General features: G+C 38.9%; 1 protein-coding gene across 1 annotated transcript; it reads left to right on the top strand.

The window, feature by feature from the left end:
- Nucleotides 1–514: 514 nt before the first annotated feature.
- NSUN7 (NOP2/Sun RNA methyltransferase family member 7) lies at nucleotides 515–16,465 on the top strand. Its single transcript, XM_086464819.1, has 11 exons — nucleotides 515–827; nucleotides 1,232–1,290; nucleotides 2,669–2,799; nucleotides 5,301–5,453; nucleotides 6,637–6,820; nucleotides 8,359–8,569; nucleotides 9,214–9,357; nucleotides 10,085–10,186; nucleotides 10,716–10,833; nucleotides 14,070–14,184; nucleotides 15,848–16,465. The coding sequence occupies exons 1-11, from the start codon at nucleotides 515–517 to the stop codon at nucleotides 16,463–16,465; spliced, it is 2,148 nt and encodes a 715-aa protein (XP_086320945.1).
- Nucleotides 16,466–18,450: the final 1,985 nt, after the last annotated feature.

Here is an 18,450-nt window from a genome sequence, read left to right as displayed (position 1 = left end):
TGGACAAGCATGTGAAATTCACTGGAACTCTTTTCAGGGTGGTTATTCTTTGGAAGAGACAATGGCTGCTTTGAAGTTTCTGTTGTGTCTTTTTATTAAAGGAGAATTCCTAGTAAGAGACACTATTCTGTCTGCAGTAATAATGCTTCTTATTAGACACAGAGAATCAAATCTCTGCATGTAGTTTGTTTAGGATCATTTATTGTAAAGCACTGGCCTCTTTGAAACATGTAACCAGTCTTTGTATCTGTATTAGTGAAAATAAGTAAGGTAAGAAAACTATAATAAATACTTCTCTACTATGTGTAAGTGATAGACGTATAGAAGTATAGATGATATATGTATATATGTATTTGCAGGATTAACACCTAAAAAAGAAAATTCTACTGAAAACCTGAAAATGAAGGGAAAAGTGTGTTTTAGTGAAAGAAAATTTCATAATTCAATGCAAACTTTGATTTTTTGCAGAGCAGCAGGATTGTGACTTGCACTTACACAATCAGCAACTGGAAAAATGGCAGGTTCTAAAAGTAATTTGGTGTCTTTACATGAAGATGTTATAAATGATGCTTCAGACTTGAGTGAAATGAAAATTTCAGATGAAGAAAGATCTGTTGAAAACAGAACAATGACTGTGATTGAGAAGAACGGCTATCATGACTCTGTATACATAAACGCAGCTAGGATTTTTCAAGGCATTCATACTGAAAAGCGTAAGGATAGAATGGTGGTGCGGTATGGTGATGACTCAGTATCTCCCATGCTGACTTTTAAAGATGACTATTCCCAGCGAGTATCTTACGAACTGGCTTTCAATGCTCTCAAATGTAAGTACAAAACTTTTCCAAGAATTGCCAAAAGAAATGATGCAGCAGAGAAAATATGGAAAAACAAAGTGTTTAGTTTCTGCCTGACAGCAGAGATCTGGGGAATTTTTTGTTACACTACAGGTTACTACTAGACTACTTGTAGCCCTCAAATGTTTAAATATTAAATATTTGAAGTGGTGTTGGCATTTTGTGAAATCAAACATTTAAACTATACTTTTTCATGCAAAGGAATTATACTTATTTAGAGTTGCTACTGTTTGTGGTTTAATTTGCCCTTAATCTTCATGATGTTTAAACTTCCAGCTTTTTCTTTAGTGATTTGTAAGTTTTTCTTTTTTCTTCCATGGAATCTTGTAGATTTCATAGTGTAACTTGTCAGTATTTTCCTTTTTTTTTTGCAGATCAAGATCTTCTTGAAGAAATATTGTTAGATAGTTTTGTTTACCCCTGTCAGTCAATAGTAAGTGAACATTTTTGTGAGGAAATAAATTTTGTCTTTTCTGACTTTATGCAATTACAATATTTTCTGAGGGTTCTGCAACATTATTCAAAACAACAAACATTGTTTTGAACTATATGGTAGTCTGGGACTGAAATATTGCTGTGTAAAGCATCAGTCTCCAAGGTTCTCAATATGTTGTTTGTGAGATTCTTGTTGCACCTTACTGCCAGGAATCAAAAGCTTCAAAGAAAGAAGGTAGATGAGTGAACCATAATGCTCACTGCAGTGTAATACTGGCTCAGTGATGTTGTCTGTGAGTCAGTCTGTGTCCATGTGCTTTCCTTCCCAGCTGTGTCCCCTTGTGAGTGAGGAAAAAAGTGATGTTCCCTTCCTGTCCCTGGGAGTTGTAAAGCACGCAGCGAACCCCATCTGACAAAAGAGTGCATTGAACCCATGTTTCATTTCCTGGGCAAACTGTATTGTATACACATACTGTATTTGTACTGGCAAAAACTGGTCTGGTTTAGTCTCTCAACATGCTCTCCTGCTTTGACGTGAAAGAAAATCTAGAGCTGGCAGAGTAATCTGCTATTCCTTCCCGTTTAGTCTTTGATGCCTTTGAAACGACCAGATGAATTTGAACGGACATTATTTGTGGAGGTTGATGTGAGCAGGCAAATGATCGAACACATTTGATTTTTGGCTTGTTTTTGTAAGGAAGTAAGACTTATGTGGTAGTATTTTGTGTTTACTGGTATTCCCCTAATAACTTGAGTATTCTAGGTAGTTTTGGTCGTATTTGTGAGAAGGTTAAGAATTTTCAAAGGCATAAGACCTGTAGGAATTTCATGAAAAGAGGTAGACAAGAGTAATGAAGTGCTGTTAATTGCTGTCCCTAAGATGGAGATGCTCCCTGGTTTAAACATTTAGACGTGGGAAGATTTTACAAGTGTCCGTATTGCAGAACAGTTATTATATACTGAGCTTATCTGTTGTGATACACTGAAAAATCCCACAAGAGACAATTTGATACACAAGATGTTTCTGTTAGCTTAGCTATTCAAGGAACTACTTTATGAGGAGAAAATAATTTCAAAGTTTTAATTGTGGTAACATTAAAAGTTGTAAAGATACAGTATATTATCTGTGTGTATAGAGAATATTTCTAATTTTCATATGCTACATAACTTTTAAGTAGTGTATTTGAGTTTTTAAAAAATTCTTCAGTGTTTTATTAACTTTCCATAAGGAATTACTTTCATATTCTTACAAATAAGCGTTTCATTGGTGTTTATAATGCCTTTTGCATGGGAGACTTCTGTTTGATGCGAGTCTTTTTGCACAAGTAAGGCATGCTTTGTGTCACTTTCTCTATCCCGTTGCTTTTCTGTTGCAGCCAGATGAATTAACCAGCTTGCTTGTTGTGATGCTTTATGACCTACAAGACCGAAAGTTTCAAGCACGAGAGATTTTTGATGAAGAGGAACCTGTAGCAGAAGTTCGGAAAATAGAGCACTATCTATACAGGTATACATGCTAAGAACTTTTTTTTAGAATCACAGAATCATTTAGGTTGGAAGAGACCTTTAAGATCATCGAGCCCTACTGTAAATGTAGCACTGCCAAGTCCACCACTAAACCATGTCCCTAAGCACCACATCTACATGTCTTTTAAATACCTCCAGGGATGGTGACTGAACCACTGCCCTGGGCAGCCTGTTCCAGTGCTTGACAACCCTTTAAGTGAAGAAAATTTTCCTAATGTCCAACCTAAACCTCCTCTGGCACAACTTGAGGCCATTTCCTCTCATCCTATCACTTGTTACGTGGGAGAAGAGACCAACCCCCACCTCACTACAACCTCCTTTCAGGTAGTTGTAGAGAGCAATAAGGTCTCCCCTCAGCCTCTTCTTCTCCAGACTAAACAGCCCCAGTTCCCTCAGCCGCTCCTCACAAGACCTGTTCTCCAGACCCTTCACCAGCTTCGTTGCCCTTCTCTGGACACGCTCCAGCACCTCAATGTCCTTCTTGTAGTGAGGGGCCCAAAACTGCACACAGTATTCGAGGTGCAGCCTCACCAGTGCTGGTACAGGGGCATGATCAACTCCCTACTCCTGCTGACAACACTATTCCTGATACAGGCCAGGATGCTGTTGGCCTCCTTGGCCACCTGAGCACACTGCTGGCTCATGTTCAGCCGGCTGTCGACCAGCACCCCCAGGTCCTTTCCAGCCACTCTTCCCCAAGCCTGTAGCTCTGCATGGGGTTGTTGTGACCCAAGTGCAAGACCTGGCACTTGGCCTTATTAAACCTCATAGCATTGGCCTCAGCCCATTGTTCCAGCCTGTCCAGATCCCTCTGCAGAGCCTTCCTACCCTCGAGCAGATCAATACTCCCACCCAACTTGGTGTCATCTGCAAACTCACTGAGGGAGCACTCAATCCCCTCATCCAGATCACTGACAAAGACATTAAAGAGAACTGGCCCCAGTACTGAGCTCTGGGGAACACATGTTCCCTTGTGACTAGCCACCAACCGGACTGAACTCCATTCACCACCACCCTTTGGGCCCGGCCATCCAGCTGTTTTTTTATCCAGTGAAGAGAACACCCATCCAAGCCATGAGCAGCCAGTTTCTCCAGGAGAGTGCTGTGGGAAATGGTGTCAAAGGCTTTACTAAATTCCAGGTACAAAACACCCACAGCCTTTCCCTCATCCACTAAGCAGGTCACCTTGCCATAGAAGATGAGGTTAGTCAGGCAGGACCTGCCTTTCATAAACCCATGCTGACTGGGCCTGATCACCAGGTTGTCCTGTACGTGCTGTGTGATGGCACTCAAGATGATCTGCTCCGTAACCTTCCCTGGCACTGAGGTCAGGCTGACAGGCCTGGAGTTCCCCGGCTCCTCCTTCCGGCCCTTCTTGTAGATAGGTGTTGGTACATACTAGCAGAAATACAGATTTGTATAACTAGTGCCATTTAAAAATAATTGTCAATATTATAGATGTCTTTCAGCTTCAGATTTTGTGGGCTTTATTTTTATTTTTAATGAGAACCTAGTTTGAAAGGAAACATTCATAGTTGTATAGTTAAGAAAAATACAGCTAACAAACCATCTTTATATTGTGGATTATTTTGCTACAAAAGGTATCTTATATTGGTGGTGTTGAAACTTTTTTCATACAATTTTAGAAAAGAAATTTAGTACTCAGTAAACATTAATAAATATGAGCGTAATAGAGTCAAGAGGTCATGGAATGGAATAACATCCATTTATTTAGCAATAGTTCTGTTATGGAACTTTGTTAGACATTTATTATTTTAAGTAGAACAAAAAAAAAAAAGAGGATCTGTAAAATATTTTTAAGTAGTGTTCAAGTATGTCTTTCATCAGTCTGTTGATGAACTCAACAGGCATTTGTTGGACAAAATTGTGTTGCTGCTGGATTTAGAATAGCACCAAAAGTTCATGAATATCGTACGTATATAAGTATCATAAGTATATCATAAGTATCATATCCAGTATTCCTGGAGGGCAGTAAGTAATATACCTTGACATCTGAAGTAGCTCACTAACAATTTTTATTTGCTTTGAAGTATCACTTACCCAGGTTATGCATAAAGCTTGTGGCAAGGAAAGGCTGTGCTCATTCTGCACATACATGTATTTATATCTTCAAATGTACAAAACAATCTGATGATTGTATTCCACAGATTGCAATTCTGAAACATTTGCTTTTTTTAGCTTTCTGAGAAAATGGATCTATTTGGGAGTTGTCTGTCATAATTCCAATCCCTTGTGCATTTAAGTAAAATAGTCTCAGCTATGTACTATGACATTGCATCTACTGTTGTTTGGGACAGAAAATGTCCTATAACTGTGTATTTTCTGTAGCTGCATGCAAAATGAGGCCTCACATTTTGCTGTGGTTTCTGAGCAGGCTAGTATTGTAATAGAAATGTTGTATGTTAATAGCTGATGTAAACACTTATAAAACTTCTTAAACTTGTGACTACGCTTTTGTAGTTTTAGGACCAAACTGGCAGCTGCACTAGCAAGATGTCGCATCAAACATGGTGCTCTTTCAATTGAATACATTCTACCAGAAGCCATACGGAAGCAGGAACAAAGGGCTTCTGCTTTACCTCTATGTGTTTGGATAAACACATTTAAAATCAGGTAAGATCTTTAAAGTATCATTTAACATTTACGTTTTCACATATGAAGTGCTATAGTTTACTACATACTTGTTAAGTTTCTTACAGTAAGTAAGTAAATTCTGTTTAGTCCAGTGACATTGCATTATGTTTGTAGTTTTTATATACTGCAGTAATGGTATTCATAAACTGTAACCAAGTGTGAAACAGCTTTTCTTACTATTCAGTTGCTTCTGTGGGTCTTTCACCAAATAAACGAGGAAATAAAGTTATAAGAAAATATATGGGTCAGTAAACTCTGTGATGAAAAACAGAGAAAAAGAAAACTCCTTTAAAAGTGGGTGTATTACTGTAAGCCATAACCTTGGCAAAGAGTATTCAGTCAGATACAATATATAATACTGGTGTTTATTCTGTAATGATAACATAAACTTGAAATAAAAATACACTATTTAAAATCCTTCTACTTAGTGGGCTACTATGTATGGTGTTCCCAGTTCCGAACCGATCCATGAACCATACCAGGTTATACTGTTACCTGTTTTGTTAGACAGGTAATCCACTTTTTATAATGTTTTCAAGAATTTTGTTTTCATACTCTTGTCTTGGACCAATGTTCTGTGCTTAGGTTATAGGCTCTTTAGGATAGAGAAGGTGTCTTGTTCAGGTTGTGATTTTGCAACCCTTAAATAAGAGTGAACTAAAAGCGTTGATCCTATGTTCAATGTCCATGTAAGCTTATGGCACTGTCTGAAACTGCATTTCAACAAACAAGTCTTGGTGTGTATACCTTTAAATCTTTATGAAAATTGAATTGCAAACCTCACCATTTATGCCTTCATTACGTTTACACAAGGATTATTTCAGTTATCAAATTCATTGGCGAGCTGGGCTAAATTGAAAGCGATTGAAAGAACTAAACTATTGCAGCAGTAAATTTGCTACAGTCTCCTGAGCACACAGACATTTCTGTTTGGATGCGCTGAATCATCCTCTGGAGACACATCCCTCTTTCTTAATTTATTTTATCAGACTTACTAACTTAATTGTTTCAAACCAGAACTTGTATGCCTGAAATAGAGTGAATTCCCCTCCTGCATTAGGCAGTATTGCATTTCATACATCTATGTCTCTCCATATAAGCAATGTGAACTATTGCTTAAGTAACTGTTGTATATTTAATGCTCAGACCTGTATGTTAACAGCCCTCAAGATGTTTTCAGAGATTTGGAGAAGAAGGGATTCACAAGGGTTAAATCTGTGTCAGACTTCGACCGTTACACATACTGTATGGACCAACATTGCCATGATGTATTGTTTTTTCCTTCCTCTCTTAAAGACGAACTGCTTAATTTAGATCTTTTTGCAGATTGCAAACTCTTACTGCAGGTGAGTTGATGTTGCCCTTGAGTAATACGATCTTCAAACTAAAATAATGCTTTGCGTTTGAATGAGGTCATGTATTGTTGGACTGTCCTATTAAATCAGTCAGGCAGCAGCACACCCTCAAAAGGTTTTGGATGTTTTTAATAATCAGAAGGTAAGAAACTGATTCATGTAATAAATTTAGCATGCAAATGTTAATGCTTGTAATTGATAGCTACACTTAAATTAGTAAAATGGTTTAAATTTAATCTTAAAACTATTGAAATTAACATCAAAAGTGGTCAAAGAGGCAGTCTTCTGAAAATGTGAGGAAAATTTCTGTGTAACTCTACATGCATTACCTCCAGATAGGACAAGAGGAAATGGCCTCAAGTTGCACCAGGGGAGGGTTAGGTTGGACATTAGGAAAAATTTCTTTACCAAAAGAGTGGTCAAACATTGGAACAGGCTGCCCAGGGAAGTGGTGGAGTCACCATCCCTGGAGGTGTTCCAAAAATGTGTGGCTGTGGCACTTTGGGACATGGTTTAGTGAGCATGGTGGTGTTAGATCAACGGTTGGACTCGATCTCAGAGGTCTATTCCAACTTAATGATTCTATTATTTTCTGGAAATTTTAGCCTGAAAATTTATTACCAAATTCTGAATATCTCATTTCAAAGTGTATGTTTTGAATAGAAGACTTACAGAACTATACATGACAGCCCCTTAGGTCACCAGAACAACTTCTGACTATTACTATTACTATTTAAGAATATTTAGTTAGGAAACAGAACCCTCAGAAACTTCATCTCTATGTGGTGGGGTAGGGTAATACTTGAATGGTGTAAGTAGATACATAGATGTTAATGTGAACTTAAAAGGTTTAGCTTCCCCCCCCGCCCTTAACACCAGTATTTGCTGGATAGTGTGCAGAAGTTGGTACCCGTGGTCTGTATCTTCACTCTTTGCCTTTTTAAGTAAGTAATTTGATGGAGATAGTTTGATATGTAGCGCTCTCTTCAGCATCTGTAGTATGAGAACAGTTACCCTTGTAAATGTGCTTTCTGCATTCAAATTTGCTTCAGTGTTCAAATTTCAGCAAAATCTTAGTTTTTGATCCATAAGGGCTTAATTTCTTCCATAATTATCTTCAGGATCTGTGTGAATAGTTCTGCATTTCTCTGTTAAGCTGCCTCTGAGGATGAATTTTGCATATTGTGGCCTATGTTTGTCTTTCGTGGAACTAGTGGTCACTAAAAGTTCCTCCTTGTGGGGATGATATGTACTTAACATTTCACCTGTAGATAGCGTGCTTTCTTATTGCATTAGTTAGAATTAAATTATTTTAATTTAGTGAGTTTAACTTAATAAGATGCTCGGTTCTGTACTGTATTTAATTATTTAATTCTGTATTAGCAGCTACCTATGATTAGTTTTTCTCCTTCCCTCTTTCTGCTTTGTCATGAAAACAATGAAATACTTTCCTAATTGGGAAAGGAAGGTTGGCATTCACAGAAACCAAATTAGTCGGTCATATTTAATTTTGTGTCATTGTTTTCTAGGATAAGTCTCGCAGCCTTGCTGTACACTCTGCACAGGCACTGTTGAATACAGATGATGACATTATAGTGGCTCACGTAGGTTCCCATCTGACCATTGCCCATATGTCAGCGCTGACAATTCACATCGTGTCCAGAATATTTGTTTGTGGTGTAAAATCTTCAGCAAAAGCAGCTGAACTGAGGACCTTGTTCAGTCACATGGGATGTGAAAGTAGGTGTTGGCATACAGTTGGTATGCGTAAAGCGCTGTGATGTCGCTGTTTGTGATAGCTATAAATATGACATACTTCCATCAGGATTCAGAGATCTCTTGTTTGAGGATTTAGGGAGGGCAGTCGCAACTTGTTTTTTGCCACAAGGTGAACTGACAACTCTTCAGCTACGATCAAGTTAATCAAAGGTTGCAGGTTAACCATCAGGGATGCAAGCTCCTGAAACGTCAGGGTGAAGTTTCCCCTTATAAGTAGTTACTGTGTAATGGTTGGTGTAGCTGGGAACTTTTGGGTCCGTTTATTTGGAGTCTTGGCTGTTGCTGTCAGTCCGCTTTTCACCTGTTTCTGAAAGCATTAATCTGAAACGCACGCACTTGTCCAGCCTACCCAGAGGACACAATCAGAACAGAATACAACAGGGCTGTGCAGCCCCGTTAGCAGGCATTGCAGTGGAAGATGCTAAGGCCTAGTCCTTCAGTGTGTTGGAGATTAGTGGAGCGTGTTTCGGAGGATCTGGGTCTAGCAGGCCCTAGCTGTATGGAAGTCAGAGTGACACCACAGTCTCTTCACCTTTATCACACTGAAATTAGGCAGGCTTGCTTGCACGTTGACCTGTTGGGCTTCCCCCTTTTTCTTTTTTCAGATATTCAGTTGTTACATGAAGACTTTACTGAGATTGGACCAAGAGACCCGAGACTTCAAAAGGCAAAAGTTATTTTGCTGCTACCACAATGCTCTGGGCTGGGTGTTGGCAACCCAGTAGACTTTATTTTAACTGAGCACAGAGGTAACTTTTGATACAATAGCTAGCTCATGCTTTCTGGTAGAAGTAGTATTCACCTGTTGTGGTCTGGACATCATAGCTGCTTCAGTAAATTGTATCATTGTATAAAATACCCTTTCTTTTAGATTTTTATTTTAACTATTGTAAAACATATATTAAATAACTTGCATAATTCTGTATGTGTAAGGTACATGCAGGCTACTATGGAAATACAAAAGAGAATAAATAAATTACACGGATGATTTTTCCACGTGAAGTGAACAAGAATGTGATTGGCCTCAACAAGAAAACAAAATCTTTCTAGGTGCCACTGAAAGGTTAAGAGTGTTTTGTAAAGGCAATTTCAAGTCGATAGTATGAAGTTTGAGGGTTATTCTGGGGAGCAGAGTGCATATAGCTTTTGTTTTAAAGTAAAAAGACAATCGGTAGAAAACTTATTTCAAGATCCTAATGAGTGTATATAATTTTCCTTTGATTACATTCCTTTATCGATTGATTGTACAAGTCTATTCATGTACAATTTTAATTAAATAGAAACAAATAAGAGGCTGTAGTAATTACAGATAAAAAGGAATCATTTAGGCATTCCTTGGTATTGTCATTCATAAAACCTACCTTCCCCCTGAACTAGTAATAATCAGGTCTGTTACCAAAGGATTTTCTGCAAACAGCTGAATTTTACGACATTAATACAAGTTGCATTAATAAATTTACAACTCTTTGCATTTAGATGCAGGACTGCTAAGAGACCTTTTCCAAGGATCCGTATCTGAGGATAAGCTCAGTAATCTTGCCGAGAGGCAGCTTAATGAGTTGATGCACGCAATGAAATGTAAGTGTGCTGGCTCTGGGTTTGCTGGGAGCACCTGGTACTGTCAGTTCCATTGTTCTGCCACCAGTTTCTCTATAGTTAAAAATATGCCGATTACTCTGTTAGTTAACAGTGTGTATAACCAAACCCCCTAGATAATGATCTCCTCAAGCTTAAAGATGCATCTGTGACCTAGTATTCACCAGCCATTAAGACAAGAGTCTTCAGCGCTGTACAGAGAACTGGCCAAGTCATAGTCTGCGTTGGAAAAGTTGTAAACATGGTCTGACCCCTCTGCATGTGCCGGCTCCTTTGGCAGCTGGGTGAAAAGACAGGATGCAGCTCCGCATTTCTGCTGCAATCTGCACATACTTGAAAAGATTTTAATTATTAAAGAACACTAGAGATTGAATACTAATGTGTACAGCAGTATATATTTTATTGGTAAAGACGACATCCAAGCATATTTTTTTATGCTGGTTTCAGTCCTTACTAAACCACTGTGTGTATGAAGAATTTGAACAGTAGAAAAATTTTGTTTGTTTTGTAGTTAACAAAGTACAAGCTATCGTTTACTGCACTTGTTCGATTTACCCAGAAGAAAATGAACTAGTAGTGAAAAAAGCACTGGAATCTGGAGTGAAAGGAAGTAAAGTACAACCATACAGGTATGGAATGAGTAGTTTTATCTGTGGAAAAATGAAGTATAACTTTAAATGGTGGCATAATTCTTATCCTAGACTGATCTGTGTCTTGCATTAGATTAACATTTAAGATAGTTTTTTGCTGCTTCTCATTCCATTCCTTTTGATGTTGTGAGAGTACTAAGTAGCATCCTCTTGACTTTTTCATCTAATAGTTTTGTTCCCATCTGAAATTGAGGTGGGAGGAAAGCATCACTGGTTGATTGTGGTGAGCTTCTGACAGAGCTATTGCTTTCATCCTATCAGTATTCAGAGAATGAAGCTAGTTTAAGGTAAAATGGAGACTAGAAGTCAGGGAACTTCCTAGCATGCTCTCAGCTTCTCACCTAGAACCATCAGTTTCAAAGGAAAAAGAAACCAAGTCTTAAAATGTGAGAACGACATAGAAGAGTAAGAACTGCTGTAGGATTGCTCGTCCCTGTATTCAGATGAGTGACTTCTGGGAGGGGACAGGTTACAGTAAGAGAACATCCTGTGCAATCATAAGAAGTACAAATATATATGAAAAAAGTATGTGTTGTATACTTCATATGTAGTTAAAACCTGTCAGCTGTCACCCCTGTCAGCTGGAGCAATTATTTTTCTTTCAGTCACAGCACATAAATGCAAACAGTTGGCACTTGCACGTAGATGTAATAGTTGACTACAGGATGGAGGTTAAAAGAGTTTATGTTGCCAAAAGCACAGGAGAGTAATACTGTGGTTTTTTAGATTTTCTGTTACCTCAGATGATGTTAATGACTTGGCCGTCATGGGGAAGGGTACTGGGTTCAAGATACTGTTCAGTGGGTTTAAATTTTGCATGGTTAAAATGGTAAATGTTAATTGGGGCCAGTCCAAACAATTTTAACAAGAGGTATGTTACACATGGTGTTAAGGTGCAGTACCACAAAACGCATCTTTCTTGCAAATCACCGACAGAAAATAGCAGCCTGCTTGGAAGCTGATGCTACATGGGATGAAATCAGGGTATGTCCTGCCAGTGATGCTCTGCTAGTCCAAGATCATTTATGGACTCTTGCTGTAAACTGTGTTTTCCTTTGTTATTTGAAATTTTGTGACGTCTGTAATGCCTTGACCTGTATGCAGCTATTACTGTATGGGGAGAACTAGGGGGACCTTAGAACATAATGGTCTCTGAATTACTGGAACACAAACAATACATAAATTCATTATATATGTAACAGAATTTATATTTTTAAAAAAGTGAGATTTTTTTTCCAGAGCTTTAGTTTTTGCAGAAGAAAATTCCCCCTTGTCTAAAACATCCCCCCTCCCCCGCAAAGCCAAACCAAAGTCTATTCAGTGTTTTGCAGAAACATCATGAAACTGGTCATACCACCAAATTATACTTTTACTTTTAAATACAAGGCAATCTCGGATGGTAGGAAAGGGAGAATAAAATCACATTAGGATTTTTGCAGACCTGAGCAAATTAGTGACTGAAGACTGACTGAACTTCATAAACGACGATGCCAGAATCGGTTCTTCCTTCACGGCCGTGCATGTTATCCTGGGTGTTTCCATGCATAGTTCTTGCTACAATAAAGCTGCTGGTAACCAGCATAAACAGAGCAGTAATAGAACACCATAAATAAAACATAGAGTGGGATTATGCGTGTTTTAAGATGAAAGCTCAAGCCATTTAAGATGCGTGTACTACTTACAACAGTTCCTTGTACACTTTCCTTAGAATTAATTAGGTAACTTACTTGACTAAAAGAATGCAGGATAGAATGAAAAACGCTGTTGGAGAATTACTAGCCTGGGTTGACAGCAGTGTCCTTGTAAGGCAAGTTGTACTAATAAAACAACCGGTGTGATCACCACAGATCTACTTAATAGTAGTTTTCTTTTCCAAGAAAATTGAGGGCTTTCAAGAAACTCTTCTGCCAGTTGTGCTTAGGTGTATTATCTCTTTTGGAATTACTCAACAGTGCTGGAGTGGTGCTGAACCAAAATGAGGCTGTGCTGGAGTTTGAGGTCATACAGCTGGTTTTAGGTCTGTGAAATTGTAAAGGTGATTTGAAACACGTACCCACTGTCTAAACTGAGCTTACCTTAAGGACATGATGGTCTATAGCAAAGGCTTTACCTTACGTAAGGGCACATGTTGTGAATAGGTGTGTATAGAGGAGGCGTCCACTGTTCATGCATTGCCCTTTGGCCTATCGAATTTGAGTTGGCATCTGCATCAGGGTCAGACCATCCGTTAAAGGTAACAGTAACCTGCATGTCTCAGACAAAATGAAGCGAACACGTCTTTGCATTGAATGACCAGATCTAAAAGCAAAAGTCTCCGATGTGTCATAGGACAGTTTTATTTAGCAGTGCAAGGAGGATGTGAGCTAGTAGTCTGTTTTACCAAGTTCTGAGGGACATACAAAAAATCCAGATGACGGTGAAGACTTGGGAGCCAGCAGTTTTGCAGACTTCCCATTAGAAATGGACTAGCCAGCCAAATCAGGGCATTGCTTACAAATATAGGATGTGCTTCTGTGTAACCGTAACCGTCATTAAAGCTCCGTCTCAAGAGGATCAGTGGAGCACTGAGGAGGGGCTGTATCTTACAGTCCTCAGCGATGTGAAGAGGAGGGGGTAATAATTGCATGAGGACATTTTGCTAGGCTTTTCCTGTACTGAAACAGCTTAGCACTAGTTCAGCAGCCTGATGAGCCAAGTCCTTGAGCCTGTTTGTAACAGCTAGGGATGACCGGAGTACAGGGAGAACATGAGCAAAGGCTAGTTCTTCCTTCCTTCCTGATGCACTGCAAAACTGTAAATTTGAAAAAACAGCACTCAATTATTACAAATAGGCAAATTTTTCTAACTGAAGCTTTTCAGCTTAGATAGATGTATTATTTATCATGAGCATACAATTAATAACTCAAAGTCAACACCTCTGCACTTTCTGTGTACTGCTTAGTGTTTTCAGAGCATCCCCCAACTTCATGGACCTGAGAAGGAACATAGTTTTTAATTATGTTTGTGGTTAATATACTTAATTATTGGAAAAAATAAATTAAAGATATCTAAAGAGATAAATTCTCACGTCCTTCTTGAATAGCCGTTTTTAAAAATGAAGCTAAGACTCTACAAGACTGTCCATGAAAGATATCATTTGGAAATTACTTTCAATATATCCCTGTTTATTTTTATCCTTAAATATTATTTTCTGGTAATTTGTTTATTTTTCACAGGCTTATTCCTCCATTTTTTTCTACTTGCTCCAATTCAGAGTCTTCTGAGGTTTTTTTCAAAATAGAGCCATCAGAAATTTCCAGTGGCTGTTTTCTAGCTATTCTAGCAAGAGAGGTAAGCTACGAAAATCACTTAAAACACTTGACTTAAATCACTTAAAAACAATTCACAGAAAAAGAATATTATTGCCCTCTTCCATAAGAGAACATAAGAAATGGAACACTTTTTAAAAATTGTGTCTTAAGAACAAGGACTAGGTGAGCAGTTGAAATGTGCCACTTGTGGAGTTTTATGCTGAGCACAGCTTTCCAACACGTGCCTTGTCTTCTGGAGCTGTTGGTGTCAGAGCGATCTCCTGACCCAAGGCAGTGCTAGGACCATCTGGAGGAAACACCCTGTTCACAGCCCTTGCAGTGAAATGCGCAGCTTGGTTAGAGTCACGGTAAACCCTGTCCAGTAGAGTTACTTGTTAGTCTGTACGTGTCACCAAGATTTTCCAGTATCCAAGCAGGCAGTGCCACCGGTAGGGATTAAGACTTCATTATAATTTGAATAAAATAGGTACGAATATGTTTCCTTCCAAAAGGAAGGCATATGCAAATCTAGCTTGAAAGGCAGGGGGTTTTTGCTGAGTAAAGGAAAACCGTTGGCAAGATTCCTGAGGAGAGGCCTTAAAGGGCTAGTTTGCATCTCTAAGCATCCACGTTTTACTCTTGCGTCTTAGAAAAGTAGGGCTTTTTTCACCAAAAGATGAAGAGGGGGAGCTAATTATAATTTCATTGAAAATTAAAGATATGAGATATTATTTGTTATTTGTACCACTTTCTGTCGTGCTGCAATTACGGCGCTTGAAAGAAGCTTGTGTCTTGGGGGAAATTAGAAGAAGATTTTATTAAGAGTGAGAGAATCACACATGAAAAGCCTTTCAAGTTATCTATTACTGACTCCTTTCTTTTCAATGTGAAATGTTTTTTAACCTGGCTCCCTGAGCTAATAAGTTTTAGTTAATCATGCTGTGCACATCTGTCTACCATATTGTCTCCCTCCAGAAGAAGAAACACTTTTGTTTCAGGTCGCTGATTTGAATGATTTTTTAGTCAAATTCTAATTCACAGAAGCAATTGCTCCTACGGCCAATTTTTAGGTGATTCTGGAAATGAATATTTTCCGCAAGGCAGAAAAATGTGTATTTATAATTTAAACTGAAATTTCTGATTTACAGCAACCCTCTTCTTGGCTAGTTGTAAATAGTTTCTTCCCCATTGGTTCTCCTTACATACTTGGATGTTGACCTGTTCCTAGTTAATCTAGTTTGAGAGTTTCTTGCTTATGTATTACAAGCAAGGATTTTCATTATCATGAAAATTATTCATGTTTAATGTTATTGACAATATTTCTGTATTTTAGTAACTATTTCTGATACACACTTCTTTATTTATGTATGTATGTGCATGTCATTACAGACATGTTACAGAGGAAGTTAATGTGGGAGACATGTAGGACAAAGTCCAGAATTCAGTTTCCCCTCTTCAGGCCTGTAGAGGGCCAAGTCTCTGAAGAGCAAATGTTCAGATACCTCTTTACACAACATTCATGTTCTTAATTTCTTGAATAAATAGTCTGGTTAGCATTTATCATGGTGTGACTTAAGTTTTTCTGCTAGATTCTGCCATAGTTTTCTCGTGGAGTAAATTCTGAGGAATCTGAAATTAAATTATTGAGTTTGCAGCACTGTGTTGTGGCTTAGATTCACTGTTCTTTCCTTTGAAATGTTCAGAAAGATTCTTCCGAAAGTGTGTCTGTTAAAGACACTTTGGCTCGAGCTGCAGCAAAAGGACTACTAGACAACATTGTTGTCAGAAAACCAAAGGGAGGGGTGAAAAAGCAGAAAGGAACACAACGTAGATGTAATATTCCTGGTAGTTGCACAGAGCTGAAGACTGCTGAGTTCCTTCGCCATCAGGCTGTATCGAAGGTCAAGGCTGAAGGTTCCATGTCCAAAACAGTCAGTAATGCACAGCAAAAGAACGTGACCCGACCGAAGAGCTGTGTTCAGCTGAAGAAATCCACCGACCCCGTTTCAGACACAGCTCTGCCTAAAGGGCCGCAGCACACGCCTCGCTTGTCCCCGGTGGGCCAGGCGTGTGACAGACCGGCACTGGCCGGAAAGGCCCGCGCAGAACAGGAGAGGGTTGCGCTGAAGCCCGCGGAAATTGTTTTGCCTCCCGTGATGGCCCCGTCCGTACGCTGGCACGGGAGCAAACCCAGGCTCCCGACTCCTCACGGCTTCCATGGCTGGACCGGAGCCAAGGCTGCGAGCGGCAGGGTGCTTCCTCCGCCGCTCTCTGCAGCGGTCAGGCCAACTGTGCTTAGCCATCCTCGACCGTGGCGGTAGGAATCTGCTGACTTGGCCCTGCTTTTAAGGTAAAGATTCCTGTATATATTAATCAGTACACCTAGATTACAGTATACCTTTATGCAGGATAATCTTGCTGTGGGAAAGAGATATATTATGGGATATTTGCATAGAAATAGCCATGTAAGTTATTTTTAAGCCAGTAATCACATTTTACTGGCTTTTAATTTTTAATTTAAAGTGAATGGAGCTCAGCTGCATAAGGCTGATAGACCGTTGGGAGGAGCGAGGACAAAAAACTATAGGTTCTTGCTATACGCTTTAAATTTTTTTAAAGTGAGACTGCATGCTGTGGTGGCTGTTTCTCTGTACAACTGCTGGCTACCATTTTGTGAGTTACCATTTAGACTGTGACACACGGAAGCGAAGCCTTGCCCAGTAAGCCAGTTAGCTCACCTTTACTTGTAAAAGTAGATGTGAACTTTTTTACAGGCAACTGGCCAAGTACACTAAAGCCCATGCATAGGCTTTCCAATACTTATTCCCTTGGTTTCTACTCAGGTGTGCTTCAAAATACTAACAATGAAGACTAGATAAAAAAATTCTCATTCTAAAAATACTGAATTGTCATCATCATGTCATGTCAGACTATGTCATGGCTCATAACTGCTCTTCACCAACTTTTTTAACATAAGCAGTTCTTAGTTGAAAAGGGCTGCTACTGTCAAAGTAAGTTATTGCTGTAAGCGTTGTGCTGGTCAACTGAATAGTGACTGAACACAGAGTAGTTTGTCTGTCTTTGGAAACAGCTGTGGGCTTCTAACCTGCTCCCTCTTACTAGCAAGTATAAAGTAACTGTAAAATATCTGTAATTGTCTTATAACCTGAGCAGAGGATAAAAGGGATTCACAGAAACACTTTTTCAATAGTCTGATTTAGTATTAAATATGGACAGTGTGAAGGAGGCAAATGACATACAGTGACAGAATGACAGCAAAGGAATCTCAAGAATTGTACTTAGATTAGAAGTGGTGCAGCATAGCAAAAGTGGCTGTGGCCCAGAAGAGAAGTTTTCCTTTAGGCAATTTAAGACACTTGCCAAGAGAGTTGCCAGTAGTGTTGACAATATGGTATGGAATCTTAACCTATTTGACATTATGAGTCTGGATTTAGACCCATCCAGAGAAAATGTCTTCACATCTCTCTTTTTTTCCTCACCCACACCAGTCAATGTAGCTGAATCAGCACTACAGGAGTGGTACAGCACTACAGGAATGATACTGCACTACAGGAACGATACTACACCAGCACCGTAGCCAGCTGCCTCTTGTTCATTAGAAAAGTATCTTTCCTTCACTGAATTGGTGAAAATTTCTTTCAGCATTTTAATCTGAGCCAGCTTCCCTGTTCAGAGGCATCACTCACCTGCTGCACATCCCTGTGAGTAACCCGTGCTTCTTACCTCTTCCAACAGAAGGATGAGCTCTGCTCTTTATTCTGTCAAACTTGTAAGGATACATCTAGGCCTGTGCACATGCAATGCACAGAACTGAAAAAAAAAAAAAGGAAAAATCCTCTATTTTATTTCAAAACCATAGAGGAGAGATTCTATATGTTAGATAAAAGGAATAGACAGTAAAGGGATTTGGTTTGTTTTGGGGTTTTTTTGAATATGGTTGTTAAAAAGCTAAAAACTTAAGAGATTCTGCAGTTAGAGAACTAAACTATTTTTTAAAAATCAAAATCTGTATCATTCATTATTAAAATAGAATTAAAATTACTTCTAAAAGAACATACACGTGTCTGGTAACAGAATTTCTGCGCTACTTACGTAATAGTGTCTTGTCCCACAGTCGGCCTCATCTTGCTTTCAGGAGTTTGTGTCTTTGAAACATCATGGAGGCTCAACCAGTTAGAGTCTTGACGGCTTACCAAGGGTATCAAAGAGCTGGTAGTGAAGAATTTGATCCTGCAGGTCAGCAGCTTACTTTGTAAGCACTGAACATCACACGGTGGCGACATCT

Source organism: Leptosomus discolor, chromosome 4 (assembly GCF_034619465.1).
Source record: "Leptosomus discolor isolate bLepDis1 chromosome 4, bLepDis1.hap2, whole genome shotgun sequence".
Lineage (NCBI taxonomy): Eukaryota > Metazoa > Chordata > Aves > Leptosomiformes > Leptosomidae > Leptosomus > Leptosomus discolor.
The sequence above is the reverse complement of the archived record's forward strand: the minus strand, read 5'-3'. Positions and strand labels throughout refer to the sequence as shown.

Coding starts and splice junctions, on each gene's coding strand:
- NSUN7 (XM_086464819.1), top strand. CDS start 515: ATGGCAGGTTCTAAAAGTAATTTGGTGTCTTTACATGAAGATGTTATA. Junction 9,358..10,084: donor TATTTTAACTGAGCACAGAG/GTAACTTTTGAT, acceptor CTTTGCATTTAG/ATGCAGGACTGCTAAGAGAC. Junction 10,834..14,069: donor AGTAAAGTACAACCATACAG/GTATGGAATGAG, acceptor TATTTTTCACAG/GCTTATTCCTCCATTTTTTT.